The sequence below is a fragment of the Ornithodoros turicata genome, chromosome 2, assembly GCF_037126465.1.
Source record: "Ornithodoros turicata isolate Travis chromosome 2, ASM3712646v1, whole genome shotgun sequence".
Taxonomy (NCBI): Eukaryota; Metazoa; Arthropoda; class Arachnida; order Ixodida; family Argasidae; genus Ornithodoros; species Ornithodoros turicata.
The window spans coordinates 58265480-58283120 of NC_088202.1; the positions used below are offsets into that span (position 1 = coordinate 58265480).

The 17641-nt window shown below is 47.6% G+C and overlaps 1 protein-coding gene across 1 annotated transcript; it reads left to right on the plus strand.

Moving 5' to 3' along the window:
- The first annotated feature begins 9648 nt into the window (after nucleotides 1-9648).
- On the plus strand, nucleotides 9649-10937 carry LOC135384683 (uncharacterized). Its single transcript, XM_064613873.1, has 2 exons — nucleotides 9649-10442; nucleotides 10664-10937. Exons 1-2 carry the CDS (start codon nucleotides 9649-9651, stop codon nucleotides 10935-10937), a joined length of 1068 nt encoding a protein of 355 aa, XP_064469943.1.
- Nucleotides 10938-17641: the final 6704 nt, after the last annotated feature.

Consider the following 17641-nt stretch of genomic DNA (forward strand, 5'->3'; position numbering starts at 1 on the left):
AAGTTCAACGAGACATATTACGGCGCCGATTCTTAAAATATAGCACGTCGTTCCACGTCACCGGAGCTCCCACTTGAAGAGACGAAATCCAGGACATCTTGTCAGTCCACTAGATCATGCACACCACGGCCTGCATAACACGACGCCGGCTAAGAATAAAGCCATCATTGTCCACCCGCTACAGAATAAAGTGACCGATGATGCTATACGTGCTGACATCGGTAAACAAATCGAGTTATAGATTTCATATAGCAGTGTTTATACCTTCTCCTGAGTCATCCTTTCATGTGAACCTTTTTGGAATGGGGTAGGGTCCTGCACTCAACGCAGGGAAACATCCCACATCATCATCCATTCTTCTATGTTGTTGTTGTTCTTCTGAGTTTTGTTTCTTCTACTTTCGTTCAATCATACTAAGTTGTCGTCGGACTATTTATCTGATGTTATTCGTAGTCGACAGTTTAACAAGGAACAGCGTCGATGAAATCTAGTCAGTGTATAGAAGGAAGATAGTGAACTTGTGCCCAGAATTACCACAACTCTTGATTTTTCCTAAGCTGTATAATGCACAGTCAACGTACATGAGACGTCCTAATGCGACATGGATAAAACGGAGCAATCAAACGGGAAGTTGGGTCCCTAGGGGAGGCGTGCCATTTCTGGCATATATGGAATACGAGGTTGCGAGGACGATGAAAGATAGAAGTTAGTTCGTAACTATTGTTCTGGTGTAGTTATAGTCATCGATTATAATATGCGAGGACGCAGAAGCACGGCTTGAAAATACAATAGGTGGATCAGCAGTTAGGGAGTGAATGAGTGGCGGAAGCAACAATAATTCTTGTTCCGAGAATGATATTGTGATGTTGTGCAATTATGATCCCGCGAAACAGCTGAAAAAGCAAACAGACGGCAGACAACGCCAAAAAGTAAAGTGCGTTCCTGTGCTCGAACTTCCGTCAACGAGAAAGTTCCAAACATCGTCTATTCCACAGTTTGAATACAAACTGGCGCTTTAAATGAATGCTGTATTTTTTTTTTTTTCTGGCACTTTCTTGCTGGCCTCATAACACTGACGATCCGAAGTGTCAATAATCTCGCAAAATAAGACATTGCTGCAAGAAGGCTGCTACGACAGGATGCAAGAGGGTTGTCAATTGGGCGTCTCTGATAGGGGGGGGGGGGGGGGCTGATTTTTGTGAAAATCCGGCCTTGGAAAGCATGCCACATACAATGTGTCTCGTAACGGATCAGTACCGCTTAACAACAGGTAAATTTTTACAAAAATGTAGCTCTTGAATTGGCAGGTACCTGTAATGCCATGCGAACAGGAAATAGGAAGGGAGTTGCCTCAGGACAGAAGCCGCCGATATTTCGAACAGAGGTTCGAAATATCGGCGGCTTCTGTCCTGAGGCAACTCCCTTCCTACATCTCTACCGGTTCGCTGGATTTCTACCCATCTACATGCGAACAGGAAGTAAGCCTACTCGGTGGGATGCTCCCTTCTGGTCCGCGATTGAAGAGCAGTTGCAAGAAATCACATGAAACAGCAAATACCAGCAATAAATACTTTTAGTCATCGCTTACATACATTTAAAAGCCTATTCGTTCATCAAAAACACACTGTCGCAAGGCAGGAAGCGTCGAAATGAATGAACACGCCCACGCAATGGCCGAACAATAAGGAGCAACGACAAACACTTCATGCACTCGAATCTTGGGTGATTATGTTCCTTCATGTTTTACACATTTCGAGACTGCAGATTTTACGACATACTTCTCTTTCTTGCAGCGAAAAATCATCGAACCTCGGAGAGGCATGAATGAGTTATCACCGCACCTTTAAAGCAAATGCTGGAATCATCCTTGGTGGTGTTTACTGTTTCGTACGAAGAAGAAACCCGTACAAAATATTAACGGAGTTAAAAGACTGACTTACAACTGCATGACACTTTGAAGTAGACGTGAAGACAAATAGCGTACCGTTTGAACCAAACACAGTAGCTCACGCATTCCCTCTTGCAGTCTATCTCCCGATCAGCGCTGATAATGTCTGCAAATAGGAATAAAGATGCAAAAACCCCTGAAGGCGAAGAAGGGATTGCCTCGGACGCAGAGCCGACATCTTCTGTTGTTTCAAAACCGACTGATTAAAGGAGTTCTGACACGATGTCTCAAGTTATTCCTCATTTATGTAAAATGTAATTATTTGCATTGATGTGAGGCTGGATTCGAAGTTTTACAGCAAACGGGGTAATAGAGGCGTAGAAAATTGCATCAATTAGGCTCTCGAACGCTTTCAATTACGAGCAATGCAATGTCACATCGGCTACAAGAGAGATTACTTCAAGTGAGAAAATATTTACAAAGCAGCAACAGCGCCGCTATATTAGAAGAAGAACTAAAGGCTGGTTGAGAGACACGCGGAGCGGGGCGTAACGACGCGCGGCGCATCGCCGCACATCCCGAGCCGCCTCCGGTGAGTTCATAGTTCGACGACACTCGGGGAAGCGCGCCGCGGCGGCAACGCGCTACTACGTCAGCCGCCGTCGGAGGAGAAGAGCAGTGGTCTACATCTGGGGGTGGCCAGCGAGCGGTGCATGGCGTGGGCTCCGGTGGACTCGCATTTCCCAACATGGCGTCGCCCATTTAGCTTTTGATTGAAGCTGGAAATGAACGTCCGTGTCCATATAATAAACGACTGATGGACTAGAAGGAGATCAGCTGGGAAGACGTGCGACTTTCTTATTCAGTTTAGTGTCCATGCTTGGGGGTACCAACCGTATTACAGTAGTAAAAACATAACAGTGCCAACGATGGGAACACGGATTTTCTTTAGTCGGATTCCAGCACGCGGGTACAGTTATGACTGCTTTCCCACTACGAAATGTGAAAATCGCCGGTGGTGTTTTCGTTGCGGAGCGCCGAATCTCGTCGGACTATGATCACGGTAGGAAGGGTGGCGTAGTGAACGCTGGCTATCGGCGTGAAACGCGGGCGGCGATGGGCGAAGACTACGTCGGACTCTAAACCAGCCTGAAGTGGCATTGGAAGTTACGCGAAATATATTGCACTCGGACAATGCAATGCGTCTTCTTGCGCCGCAATTCACCATGCATGCTCGTGAGAAGGAGAGAATGATCCGTGTTCATGCGCCAGAAAGCAAGCAGTAAACATTTCATTTCCATTTATTTTCCTTTTGCGCTACAGTACAATTGGAGGAAGTACGCCAAAAAGCAGCAAACGCTGCGTTACTAGGACAGTACCCACTTGCATTTGGCGTCCGCAGCAGCAAGTCAAAGAATTGGATTAAGTTTCAGCACTGTACAATGGCAAAAAGAAGACCTATTGCTAACATAGATATATACAGTGGTTACAACACGTTGAGCAGTAGTATGCAACGCAACATATGACATAACACGGAACAAAAACCTCTTTGTAGAACTCAAAACATATAGCGAAGGCTCGCGGGAGAAGCAGAGTAAATGTTCGGATCTGTGTAAATTACACAATGATAACCATGTACTGTTATTTTCGCGTACAGATCTTAGATACGATGTAACTAATACGTAATCTGATAAGCAATTTATTCTTTTTATATGTAATCCCTTAAATATTGATGTACTATGGGCAGAGAATGACACTCCCTCTGTGATCCTAACAGCTCTCTCCTGCAGAAGTAGTATCTTGTTGTGGTTATGTGAGCTGGTGGTACTCGTACACGAGATTGCAATAGCAAAGAACAGAATGTATGAAGGATCGGTATATTAATAATTTGATCTGCTTAGGCACACACTTTTGATAGTTTCTGCTCAATAAGAGCATCCCAGGACAAGTCTTCAGAAAAAAAACACACCTATTTTTTTTACAGAATGAACAAATTCAATCCCCTGGTCGCCCAGAGCAATGTTTATCTGAGGGGGCATAGGTTTGTGTTTTGCCTTGTATAATATTGCTTTGGATTTGTCATTGTTGATGAGAAAACGGTTTTTGATAGCCCACTCATTCACAGCAGTCAGTGCATTATTAGCACATTTCACAACATCTACCAAGTTTCTGCCTGCGAAATAAATAGTGGTGTCATCCGCATACATGTAAAACTCCCCAAGTTCGGTGGCATTGACAATATCATTTATGTAGGCGTTAAACAAGAGCGGTCCGAGTACACTACCTTGAGGTATACCTTATGAGGTATAGCTTATTTTCTGCGCGCTAGAGGAGTGATTTCCTATTGAAACATATTGTAATCTGCTTGACAGGTATGAATCCAGTAAAGAGAGGGTGACGCCGCGAACCCTATAACGCTCAAGCTTTTGCAGAAGTAACGAATGATCAATGAAATCAAAGGCCTTGGAGAAGTCGAGATACACTGCAATAGTGTATAGCCCTTCCTCAAAATTACGAATGAGCAATTCTTTCTGGGCAAGTAGTGCAAGTTCCGTTGAACGAGATTTCCGAAAACCGAACTCACGGTCATTCATTACTGAGTGCTTCAAGAAAAACTTCGCAAGACGATTATATAATAATATTTCCAACCCTTTAGAAAAAAAGAAAAGGTAATATAGATATTGGCCTATAATTTTTAAACACATTTTTGTCTCCCCCTTTGCTCAGAACTACAATTTTGGCCATTCGCATTGCACTAGGAAATGTTACGGTTGTAAATGCGAGGTTATACAGATATGCCAAGACAGGAGCAATAGCGTCGATGACAGCCTTGACAGGTGTAATTTGTATCTCATTACAGTCACGCGATTTGCTCTGTTTAATATTAGTATACGCTAACCTCACCTCGTTTACCGAAATGGGGAAAAGAAATAAAGTGTCATCGACACTATCTTTTATATAACTACATGCCGTATGAGCATCGTTCTTCGTTAGTGGTGGACGAGAGGTTAGGTTTATAAAGTAATCATTAAATTCCTTACAAAGTGCATCTCCAGAGAGCCTTACTCCACTATGAACAATTTCATCTCAATTTTCGTGAAACGGTTTCATTATATTATTCGATTAATGGCTTTCCACACTGCTGCTGAGCCTCCTTCTGGGTTATTGAACAGATCGTAGTAGTAGGCAGTCTTCGCACGTTTAACCGCTCGTGATACCAGATTTTTATATCTCTTGAAAGTCCCAAGGCTGGAAGGACTACGATCTTCTAAAAACAGTTGGAACAACCTGTTCTTCTTCTTGACTAGCGAAAGAATCTCCGTAGTCATCCACGGCTTACGCAATTTGCGGCGCGTTTTTACAGCCTTAAGGAGGAAATGTTCATCATATATTTGTTTGAACATACTAAGGAAAGTGTTGTATGCTTCTTGAACACACATGCAAGCGAAAACGCGTGTCCAGTCAGTTTGTTCTATGGCTGACCTGAAGTTTTGTAAGGCAACCTCTTTAATATGTTGTACATAGTGTGTCATGTCAGTCGTGCGATACCGATAGCAATGTGAAATGAAAATATGCACAGGCAAGTGATCGCTAATATCGCAGGACATTACGCAAGAGCTGACACTGACCTCATTGTTTGTAATGAAAAGGTCCAACAGAATGCAACTATTCACTGTTATCCTTGTCGGATCAGAAATAACATTTGAAAGACCATAAGACGTAAGCAGCAACAGGAGTGATTGGGAGGAAGAACAATCTTCTAACATGTTTATATTAAAATCACCTCCAAGATAGAGGGTATAGTTGTGCGAAGAAACAAAGCCAAACACTTCATCTAACGTTTGAAGGAACAATTCCAGGTTTCTAGTGGGTGGGCGATAGAGAACACTAAAAACATCTCTTCTTGTTATGACAGTTAATATTTCACAATCACTACTTGTGAAAGTGAAATCATGTTGAAAGCATGAAATCTACGAAATTGCATGGACACGCCGCCTCCTCTTTTGCCATTACGATTTATAAGCAAATGCGTGTAATCTGGCAGAACAAAGACATCGCTATCACCTTGATACCATGTTTCCGAGAACATGACAACGTCAAACGCAAACTTAAGGCACCCAAAGAACAGCAAGAGCTCATCGGCTTTATTACCTGCTGAGCGAACATTCATGTGAAGAACAGATGAACATTTCTCAGGCTTAGTAATACTTTGCGGGGATACTGGCATGTCGGGTTGACACTTTGGTTATTCAGGTGTCCGTGTAGTTTTGATCCAGATACCTTAGCCACATTGTCTACATGGTAAACAAGGACCACAGGACTGCCCTCTGTCTTCCGAATACATACTTTGCCGTTCCGTACCCAAACGTAAGCAAGTTTAGATTGCGTTTTCATTGCGGTGGCAAATCCTAGAACCTTCTTTAGGCCTGGGCATAGCTGTTCATTAATGAAAATAGGCATTTGCGATGGCAACCCAACATGCGATGTGTTTATACGCCTTTCGCGAGCTTTCCTGGTAATTGCGTCACGTTTGTTACGAAACTTAAATTGCACTACTATGTTTTTGGCAGATGAGTTCGGTACAGGAACGGAATGGCATATGTCGATATCGTCCGAGGTAATGGGCCAATCCATGGCTAGTCCGATCTTAGATAACAGATGCGGTACGTCCTGCATTTCGGTTGAGGGGATACCCTTAATCTCAATATTTCGATTGAGACTGTATTGTTCACAGTCGATCCGCTTACACTGATCACGCCAAGTTCGTGTTTCAGCGCGCATTTTCCGTACGGAGTTCAGCATTTTCAGATCTGAGCTGCTGTTGTTCTTTAATCAGAACGTTAAATTTCTGCGTATTTCATCAAACTTACTACTCATGTGTTCTATTGACACCTTAATTTCTCTCATTTCTTGACGGTAATTACGTTCTTTAACGTTCTTACGTTCGGTAATTTATGGTATCTTGCAGTTCCTTAAAACCGTTCTTCATATCTCGCTTAAGTTCGGCCGTCAGCTCAGATAAGTCCTTGCCAGTCACCTTCGCACACATTGCAGTGTAACACACAATAGAAAAACACCACAGCAGGACAAGTTTCGGGTCAGCAGCAGCAGAGTTGAAGCAAGCGATAAAAGAAATATGATTTTGCTCACCTGTAATAACAGATAGCTTTGGTGAGACAAGTAGGGCGGATCCTGCAAGAACCAACACTCTGCTGCTGCAGACACCAAAAGAGTGGTACACATCTCTTCGAGGCGAGATTTAGCAGGTACAGCTCGCTGTCGGACGCGTTGTACCCGTTTGGCTTGGGGACTGCACCTGCTGCTTGAAGCTCGTAACTCATATGTACCGCTTGGGCGTAATGCGGCTCCCATTTCATGTGGTACTGGCATTTTACAAGATTTAGGGTGTACCTCATGTGGTGACAAAAACTGAAGGACGATTAATGTAATTAATGCGGCGGAAATGCGTTAGCATTAGACGTATTCTCTTATGGGTTTTTACTTACTTTTGCGTTTTGTACGTTTTCTTATCATGTGTTGCCCTTATGTGTTCTCTTATGTAAGGAATGAATGAGACTTACTAAATGTTGTTAAATGTTATGGAAAGTTGATTGCAAGCATTTTTGTATCGTTCATCTTTATTCTTTCACTAAGGCATTGGGATGAGGTCTGCAAAGGGTGCTACGAAGGAAGACGAAGTGTCCAGAGGTGTGTCGACGCATGAAAAGAAGAGGCTGAAGTGGCTACCATTGGCTGGCCAATCGTGAGCGGCGACGTGGACAGAAGCTTCGAGAAAACCAGGGAACAGTGGCCGGAACGGGGGTTCTGGAACGAGGCCACAGGACTGGAGGGTCGACGCTGACTGGTGGCTTGGCTGGGACTTAATAAACCTACGTTATTCTTTGGCTACAGGAGTCCGTACACTGCTTCAATCAAACTTCTCTACCGTTCGCTTTAGTCGTTTCATCTTTCACTGAGGTCTGAAGAGCCATCGATCTTAGACTGAGGCTGTACTTGTTCACGTAGTGTATTGACCATGGTTTTATGGGAACTAAAAGACTTGCTGATGTGCATGGTGGCTGTAAATAAAGTAGCCCCGCATTTTCGCACATAGCGCGGTCCCTGCATACCGCACGAACTTCCGGCGGCGCACGACGGTGCATTTATGCGGTGCAAATCGATAAAACAATCGTAATAACCAAACTCTGCGCAATGAAATCGTTTTCAACGCGAACTTCGCTCTTTGTATTTCCAATGGAGCATGGCAGTGTAGCACAATTGCATCGCCCTACCGCGAGGGGTGCCACTCACGCAGAAACAAAACGAGATCTGGTACCCCTAGCGGTAGCTCGACGCAACTGTGCCGTGACCGCCATACTGACCTCTGCATAGGAAAATCGGGATGCACGGAGAACAACGTTTACATGGATAACTTTTTTGTTACGTGGAGATTGGTTACTACGATTTTTTTGTTCGTTTTCATCGGATAAATGCGTCATAGCGCGCCACCGGCAGTCATGCGGTAAGCAGGGAACGCCATACATGCATAAATGTGGGGCTGTAGCAGCCGACGGAAATGGACGACGAGCGCCGCCATGGACGTTTCGTCACGACGCGTATCTCGCGCATGATTTCCATTGAGCGCGCGTACCATCGATTCTCTCAGTTGTGGCCTGGCTGCCACATTAAACAGTTCGCATTCAGCCTTGTCTGCTGGTCCTTCTGTACCCTACAGTTTGGTGATCCGAACGTGACAGCGTACATGGCACAGCAACCAGCCCCTACCACTTCCTCTGCCTCCGACGATGCCTCAGTGCCGTCGTCAATCCAGCACTACGCCATGCGGCTCCCGCCCTTCTGCAGCCACAATCCGGGCGTATGGTTCCTACAGGTGGAATGTCAGTTCGCTCTCGGAAGCATAACATCACAACTGACCACATTACGCCATGTGGTGAGCGTAGTGCCGCAAGACGTTGCCGCCCAAGTGGTCGACATCCTTTCCGCTCCACCCGCCGCCAACCAGTACGACGCGCTCAACACCGCTGTCCTCGAGCGAACCACGGCTTCGGAACGCAAGCGCTTCCAAGAGCTCCTGTCTTCCGAAGATCTTGGCGACCGCCGTCCGTCTGAACTATTGCGACACATGCAGGGGCTGCTTGGTGACCGAGCCCTTTCCTTCGATGCCAGCCTCCTCAAACAACTCTTCCTGCTGCGCTTACCAACAACCGTGCAGATGATCCTAGCGTCTGCGTCGACTCTTTTCTCTGCGTCTGCTTTTCTCCCGAAGCCCTCGCTTCTGCCCAACTCCACGATGGAGAGCTGAAGCGCTTGCGCACAGCTAACACCACCTCCCTCAAGCTGCACGACCTCCCCATTCCCGGCACTTCCGTACCATCTGTTGCGACACGTCGACCCCCCAACCTAGGCCTTTCGTCCCTGTCACGTGTCGCCGGGCCGTCTTCTCTTCTCTCCACGACTTGACGCACCCTGGCATCCGGGCAACTCAGAAACTTGTTGCGGACCGCTTCGTGTGGCCTTCGATCAACCGAGACGTCCGCGCCTGGGTTCGCTCCTGTCACCGCTGCCAGAGTGCGAAGGTCGGCCGCCACACCTCCGCCCCCCTCGGGAAGTTCCAGCCTCCCGACGCGCGTTTCGACAACGTCCATCTTGATATACTCGGCCCTCTCCCACCATCTGATGGCTGCCGCTATATCCTAACCGCTGTCGACCGCTTCACACGTTGGCCTGAAGCCACGCCGATGGCAGACGCCACCGCCGAGACAGTCGCGAACACCTTCGTCGCTTCATGGGTCTCTCCGTTCGGCGTGCCGTCCCAGGTCACTACGGACGGGGGCCCACAGTTCGAGAGCCGTTTATTCAAGGGCCTCACCGACATCCTCGGGACAACTCGCGTCCGAATGACATCCTATCACCCTGCATCCAACCGCCTCGTAGAGCGCCTTCATCGCCACTTGAAGGCCGCCCTCGTCGCCCACGAAGATAGGTCACACTGGGTACACCACCTGCCTTTGGTGCCCCTCGGCATCCGCGCAGCCGTCAAGACCGACATCGGGTGCAGTGCGGCTGACCTTGTGTATGGCTGTGCTCTGCGTCTTCCAGCCGATTTCTTCGTGCCGCCCTCTCCCGACCCGTCCCCATCCCTCTACCTGGACCGCCTTCATCGGTTTTTCGACACACTCCGACCCGTTGCCACCCGCGCTTCATCCACCCGCCGTGCTCACGTCCCCCAAGACCTGTCATCCGCAACGCACGTGTTCCTGCGCACGGACGCCGTGCGGAAGTCGCTCACGCCGCCCTATTCCGGTCCACATCCCGTCCTCCGACGCCACGGCAAGAACTTACGCATCTCTATCAACGGCCGAGAGGACGTGGTTGCCGTCGACAGATTGAAGCCAGCCTACATGGACCATGCCACCGTCGACTCCTACACCACTGATTCCTCAGCCTGGAACGGTTTCCCTCCAACGCTTGGTGTCCCGGCATCAGCCAACTCTTCCCCATCATGCCCGAAGCCCATCGAGAAACACGTCACGTGGGCCGACAGCTTCAAGCTGCCACTAGCGGGGGGGGGGGGGGGGGGATGTAGCAGCCGACGGAAATGGACGACGAGCGCCGCCATGGACGTTTCGTCACGACGCGTATCTCGCGCATGACTTCCATTGAGCGCGCGTACCATCGATTCTCTCAGTTGTGGCCTGGCTGCCACAACAGTTCGCATTCAGCCTTGTCTGCTGGTCCTTCTGTACCCTACAGGGCTACTTTATCTGCACCCACCCTGTACATGACGTTCGCAATCGCTGCTTCTCTCCTTCGGTCTCAGCTTTTGGCTTCTGACGCCTCGCCTCAGCCCCCTCTGCTAAACAACGATGCTCCTCTTCTTCAGTCTCGGATTTTCGCTTTTGACACATTCCCTCAGCATTTGCTTGCCTGTGACGCTGGATATCCGGATTCCCAGAAACCCGCTGTCTCCGAAGACGCTGCTGCTCGGCCCGAGGTGCTGAGCGAGCGTCTGCGTCGCCAATCGTAGGCACACAGGGCCTACACCACCTTCCAGATTTCCACTGACACATCTCAGCGAAAAAAAAAAAAACGCCGTCGCTTAGAACACTATCTGAGAACGTTCAACACGTGTCCGACCTCTCCCACGGGCGAAGTGAACTGACGACTAGTAATGGCAGTGGAGTGCAGCTGTAGCTCCCACAGTTTCGCCACGAAACCCCCCCCCCCCCCCCTTGGCCACGTGATCATCCGTAGCGAATCGCGGAGGTCGAGCCGCAAAACGGCGCCAAAATGCGCGCGCTGACTTGATCGAACTGCGAATGTGCGCTCGTGCCCTCTCCAATACCCTCTCACTCGTAATCTCCCCCCCCCCCCCTGTGTTCTCGACGCTCCGCCAGAGCATCTGTAGCATTATCGGGAAGTAGAAAATGAAAATCCAGAAGACGAAGGAATGCACAAGCACAAATTTATCAACACGATAAACATGTAAACAAGAAGCGACATTTGAATGAAAGTAAATCTACAGGATTATTACAGAATACTGCAGAATAAACCAATAAAGAATAACTACTGCAGATTAGTCATATTATTAGTCATATATTAGTCATATTATACAATCTTTAAGGGAACCTATTCGGTTTGGAGAAAGTAGATATTATGCACATGAGCCATTCGCTTCATCCTAGCACAACTGTAGAATTTTCAGGTCACAGGGGCTACATGCCTGGGGATCGCAGGACCACGAACAGCTGTCGTTATCCGAACGAAAAAAGAAAAAGGAACCTGTTAACGAAATGGTAAAGCAGAACATGAGCAACATTAATTGGTTGAATACGCTCTGTAAGACATGCTATCGTTACGCACCGACGTGTCGACTAATGACCAAATTCGGGGAGGCAGGCGTACGCGATACATGCTGTTTTCCTTTTCATGTACACCAGTGTATTACACATCAGAAACATTCAAATAAAACGCAACTAGTAACGCGATACAGAATAGCACATCAACCAGGCCATGACTGATGACTGGCAGAAAGTGATGTAATACAGGACAAGGCGTACTTCTGTTATGCTCAGCGTTAGGCGTCAGTATTGAACGTCTGATCACTGATATGCATCATACGTTTGTCTGCTTATCTTTCATTCCGGCGTTCGTCAATGGCTCGAATATCCTCAAAATCCACGAAACGAAATCATCGTCTGCCCACAAGGACGCCAGCTGCACAACGGTGAGACGGGTCGGCGCCTCGGAGGAAACGGACGGGAGCGAATCTACCGGTTAAATGAGCCTCAGCCAATCACGATCGAGAAAGGTCACGTGGGGGACCGGAGCCAATGAAAAACATATAGCCGGAATTTGGTGGGAAATGCCAGCGACGACACTATTTTCGCGGTGGCGAAACCCGCTTACTGTGCCTCATCTGGTGATGGGCCGAGAATGAATGATTCGTTCTTGGTAAACGAATCAGTAGCTTGAACTGAGTGAATCGATTCCCCTGCCTTAAAAAGATTCCGTCATTGAGTCACCTTCAATGAGGGTCCTCAAAAACTACAAAGAAAGGGGTCACAAGAGGACACCACACTGAACTGCCAACCAAAGAATTTTTATTTGTTGAAACGAAGGCTTAAATACATGAGACCTCCTCTCCCCCTTTATTCCCTCTCATGTTGGGCTTCCTGTTTACACCACAAAGATAAATATAGGGGTTACTGACGCTGCTACTACCTGCTTTTTTGATCTCATGCGCCTCTCGAAAGAGAAGGCTACTTTGTGTTTTACACCTGAACAAAATTTTTGTTTTTTGGAATTCTGCCTGACATCCCACACATAATGTAAAAACCCCGAGACTAGGGAACACGAAGGGACAGACACAAACACGATGTCTTTTCACACAAGTCAAACAAGCACAAGTCAAACACGAAGTCACATTTGTGTCTGTCCCTTCGTGTTCCATAGTCTCGGGGTTTTTACATTATGCATCATCTTCACCAGCTCGCCTGCTTCCTAGCCACTTTTTCATTGTCACATCCACATGTCAATAAGTGGTCCTCCAATGCACCGTATCTATTAGAGGTATTAGTTGAATGTTCTTTTAAACGAGTGTTCATGCGCCTCTCAATTAAAAACAATTGAACAAACCCCAGTGCTTTATCAACCAACCAAAACACTCGCTCTGTTTATGCACCATGATGATTCCCCGATATATACCTTATCACACTTTCGTGGTATAGAGTAAACTATATGAATATGGCATTCTGCAACTTTCTTCCCGTGATCACCAACCAGGCCAAGTTTTAACCGTTTTTCATGTTATATCTAGTCAATCAGGCTTTCTGTTAATTCATGTGAATCACCAACCAATCCTTTTTTCATGTTACGTCAATATGCTTGCATATGTGGAGAACTGAAAGGTATATGCTACGTGTGAATATGAATGTCATCAGACTGGACGGTGGGAAAGGTCTTTTACGATACAGCTAAACACACACCGTCTTTAAGGCCCTTGCTGTGAGTGTGGAAGAGGATGACGTGAACGATACGGTTGCAAAAAGAGGTGCATGAAAGCGGTTCCACTTCCAAACCAGACATTTAAAAGAAAAGTTACATGGTGGTTGAAATTAATTCATGGAGTATTTGCGAGGGATTCGAAGTGGTTATGCAACTTTCCTTATCAAATATAACCGATTACCAAATATATATTTGGGAATAAATCCAGTCTACCATTATCATATGCTGTGTGTTATTATACCACAACTCAGTCGCAAAAATATTTGTAGTTACGAATAGCGTTTGAAACAATTTCCATTGGCAAACCTTCGCAACATAGCTTCCAGGGTCGTTGCAGAAGAAAATTATTTCACAAAGCACTTGACAGAACACATTCTTCAGCTTGCGAAAGCGAAAACGAAGCTGCCTACTTCAAGTACTGCCGTTCATTGGCAATCACAAGACATAATCTGTGCACTAACGAAGAAGGGTTTTAGCCAACATACGCAGGACGATGTGCATGTACAAATGTAGTCACTTCTTCGCACAATGTCGTCGTAGAGAGATACGTCGTAGAGTTACGCTGGGCACCTTCTTCTACATCATCCAAAGCAGCCTCAGCTGGCTGGCGAGCATCACAAAATTTAACGAACATCACAGTCCACAGACACAACTGCACTGAACGCACAGGATCGTACGTCCGCAGTGACTGGAAATACCGTGAACACATCCACACACCCATTGAGGAGCGACGGCAGCCATAACTCATGCTGGATTGGATATGGATTGAAGTGGCTATTTTGAGAAATAGCATGCTCGGTGCACATTTTTTGCAGATAATTTCTACTTCGGTACAAATCTAGGTGGCAGATTTTGCGATGTTGGCAACAACCGTCCCACAAGATGGTGATCCCCGTCTTTTTACGCGGGGAATGGGCCGAAATACATGGCAAGATGGCGACTTTGGCCCATCTGGACGTGCGCGTGCGCGCACACTGTGTGGTCGTATGGTGAGTGTACGGCAGCGCGCAAGCGAGACTGAATCAAACGAATCAAATCAATCGGTCTGAACCTTTTGATTCAGTTTAAGTGGTTTGAGTCGTATGAGGCTGCTGCGCTGTTGCGCTCCCCGAGCCGAAGTGACTTGTTTGCTGTGCGTTTAAATCACTGATTCATGTAGCATTCCGTTAGCTTCGGACAGTTCGAGTTCGAGTCAGAATCTTTGTAGGGTTGTGCTTGTGCGGCTCACCGATTCATTGACTGATCCATTTGCGATGGAGGTTAGTTAGGTGGTTCGGTTGTGCGCTGTGCTCGTGGAGCTCATTAAATCGTTTTCCGATCCGTTCGCTTCGGGCCAGTCGCTGGGGAATAATTCTCTGTCTAACTCGCTGATTCATGGTGCGATTCGTTCTCTTCGGAATATTCTGGGACTGTTCGTTCGCGCTTCGTGGCGTGATCCACAGAATAGTCTGGCCACTCCTGATCGTGTGAGTGGGAACGGGGCTTGAATTGGTTTGCTGATGTTTGGCGTTCCTCGGCTGATCCTTCACGGGGGATGGATCCGAGTTAATTAACCTATCGAGTTAATTATCTCATTGAGTGGTCTTAATCACGGCAGCAGCCCTGGCGCGTCCGTTCAAAAGGGGATGCAACCGTTGCCATGCTCGTTGTGAGGGAATTGGTGTTGGCTCATAGTCACAGCGACCCAGGCTGAAGTTCGAGGTTTGGGTATGTTCCTCGACGTGTGGCATCTTCTGTGAGCTGCCGGGCTCTCAGTGAGGCGTTTGCGCCGGTGAGCGGGCTGAATTTTCATGCATATATTTGGAAGGCAGGGGGCCGTGTTGCGGAAACTCATAAAATATCCGCTCTGTAGAGAAAAAATCTGACTGAAGCTACGCTGCTCTGTAATCGCCACCGTGTTTCTCATGCGGAGGAAACAGATACACACCCGCTCTCCACAGTGGACATATACACACTACTTTATTCTAAAAACAAGTGAAAACTAACATACACAGTGAAAGAGATAGGGAAAGCCTTCAACTTCAAGAAAGACAAGGAGATCATCTCTCGCCTTCGGGGTACCCCACACGCGGGTGTCCCGCTGTGCCTGCCCTCAGGGCACGTATACCAAACCCCCGGGCTGAAACACTTCCCGGAACAGTTCCACGACATGCCCCATTGTCCGCTCCGCCAAAGTGCACAGTGATGGCGAACACTCTGAATGCTGCAACATCCCCCCCCCCCAAAAAAAAAAATGAGTCAAAATACACTGCGCTCATTTTTCGAAAGGCATGCTGCCCCTAATTCGTATCTTTGACTTCCATGGGAAACAGTAGCTGTGCTGGTCGGCGAGTTACATTGCCACTCGATAGCTTCACTTCACACGACCGCACCTTACCATCTCGTCCCTTAAAGAGCTGGGTAATTCGCGCCAGTCTCCATAAATGTCGAGGATTCTTGTCTTGTCCACGACGTCACGCTTTGTAAGATTGGTTGGACTACAAACACCGAACTGATGAGCTGATCTCAACTGTAGAAAGTATTCCTTCTTCCAACGTTTCCAGAATTGATCTGCTAGCTTTTGTCGATGAATTCAATTCCTATTGACACTAGTTCCGTGGGACGTTGGTACTGATGCTGCGCCAGGCAATTTGGGCAGTGCGGTCAGTGTTTTTTCGAGTAGCAAATGCGCAGGTGTCAACGGGCTGGGCTCATCTGGGGAAGAATGTAGGAACGTGAGGGGACGGGAATTCACCATGGCCTCCACTTCGCGCAGTATGGTGGTCATCGCCTCGAACGTTAAGCACTGCCGTCCCAGGATCTTTCGCAAGCAATTTTTCACTGTCCGCACCATTCTTTCCCACATCCCACCCCACCAAGCGGCTCTCTCCGCGACAAATTTCCAAGTGATGCCGTTTGTGGTGGCGATGTCTTGTGAATCGACACTCTGCATAATATTCCACAGCTCGGCAATGTCTCCTTCGTAATGTCTCTTCGTTGTCAGGTCCGTGACTAATTCAAGGTGCACTGCCCTTGTCGTAGAACAAGTAAAAAGGGCAATATAAGACTTCGTAGATGACCCCTTGCCCGTCTTGATATACACAGGCCCTGCAAAGTCAACAAACCTGCAAAGTCAAAAGGGTGACTTGGGTTCGTACGATCTGCTGGTAGAGGTGCAGTGGGGGCTGTTGCCCGAGTAGCTCGGAACCTTGCACAAACTTTGCAGCGGTGCGTGATGAATTTCACCAACTGTCTGGCTTGGGATATTCACCATTTGTCACGTAGAAGAGTCAGCGTGGTCTGTACGCCACTGTGTAATGCGCGCCGATGCGCTTTTTGCGCAATCAGCTCGGAGAGGGGATGCTCTTTCACTAGCAATATAGGGTGTTTCACTTCCTCAGGATTATTAGAGAATTGTAATCGTCCCGAAAGGCGCATCACTCCCTTAGCGCCCAGGAAAGGCTGCAGCTGTGCGATTTTAGATGCGGCGGATATCCTCTGTTGGTGCTCAGGTGCACGCATCTTTTCAGGGTAGCAGTCGCTCTGTGCACGTGTCCCCCAAAACATCTCTGCCTGGTTGAGCTCTGTAGCGGTGAGTGGTCCGATAACCCGCAATCTGGAACGGCAATTCCGCGAAAATCTGATTATGCAGTCCGTAACACGAAGTAGACGAAGATAGCTGCTGTACTTCTTCAGATCAAGCAGCGGAGGAATTGTTACAGCTGGGCCAACTTGCGCAATAACAACAACAACAATAAATGAAGAAGTGATGACGACATGGGATGTTCCCCGTGGTAGCCACAGGACCCTACTCCACTTGCGCAGCTAAGGCTGTCACTTTTACTTTCTCGTTCTCGACTTTGTTGAGGCTCTCTTCATCCTCTGCTAATGACCGTGGCCACGTTTCTTTTGTCTCTGCCAGCCAGGTTGGACCCTCGAACCACTTCTTATCCTCAATAAGCGCCTTCACGGTTAGTCCTCTCGTAAGGGCATCCGCAGGGTTGTCTGTACCCGGGTAGTGATTCCACTGTGACCCTTCACTGGTTTCCAGAATTTCCGTGACTCGGCTGCGAACAAATGGCTTCCATCGGTTCGCTTCCCCTTTAATCCAGCTCAACGCAATAGTCGAGTCGGTCCAGAATATAAGCTCATTCGCTTCCATCTTCAGAGTGGTGGTCAATAGCTTGGCTACGCGAGCGGCAATTAACGCGCCCATCAATTCCAGCCGGGGTAGTGTAAGCTTCT

Bases quoted from the DNA above. Each gene is read 5' to 3' on its own strand.
- LOC135384683 (XM_064613873.1), top strand. From the start codon at position 9,649: ATGGCAGACGCCACCGCCGAGACAGTCGCGAACACCTTCGTCGCTTCA. The intron at 10,443-10,663 runs GTGGGCCGACAG...TGTACCCTACAG, and splicing joins CCCATCGAGAAACACGTCAC to GGCTACTTTATCTGCACCCA.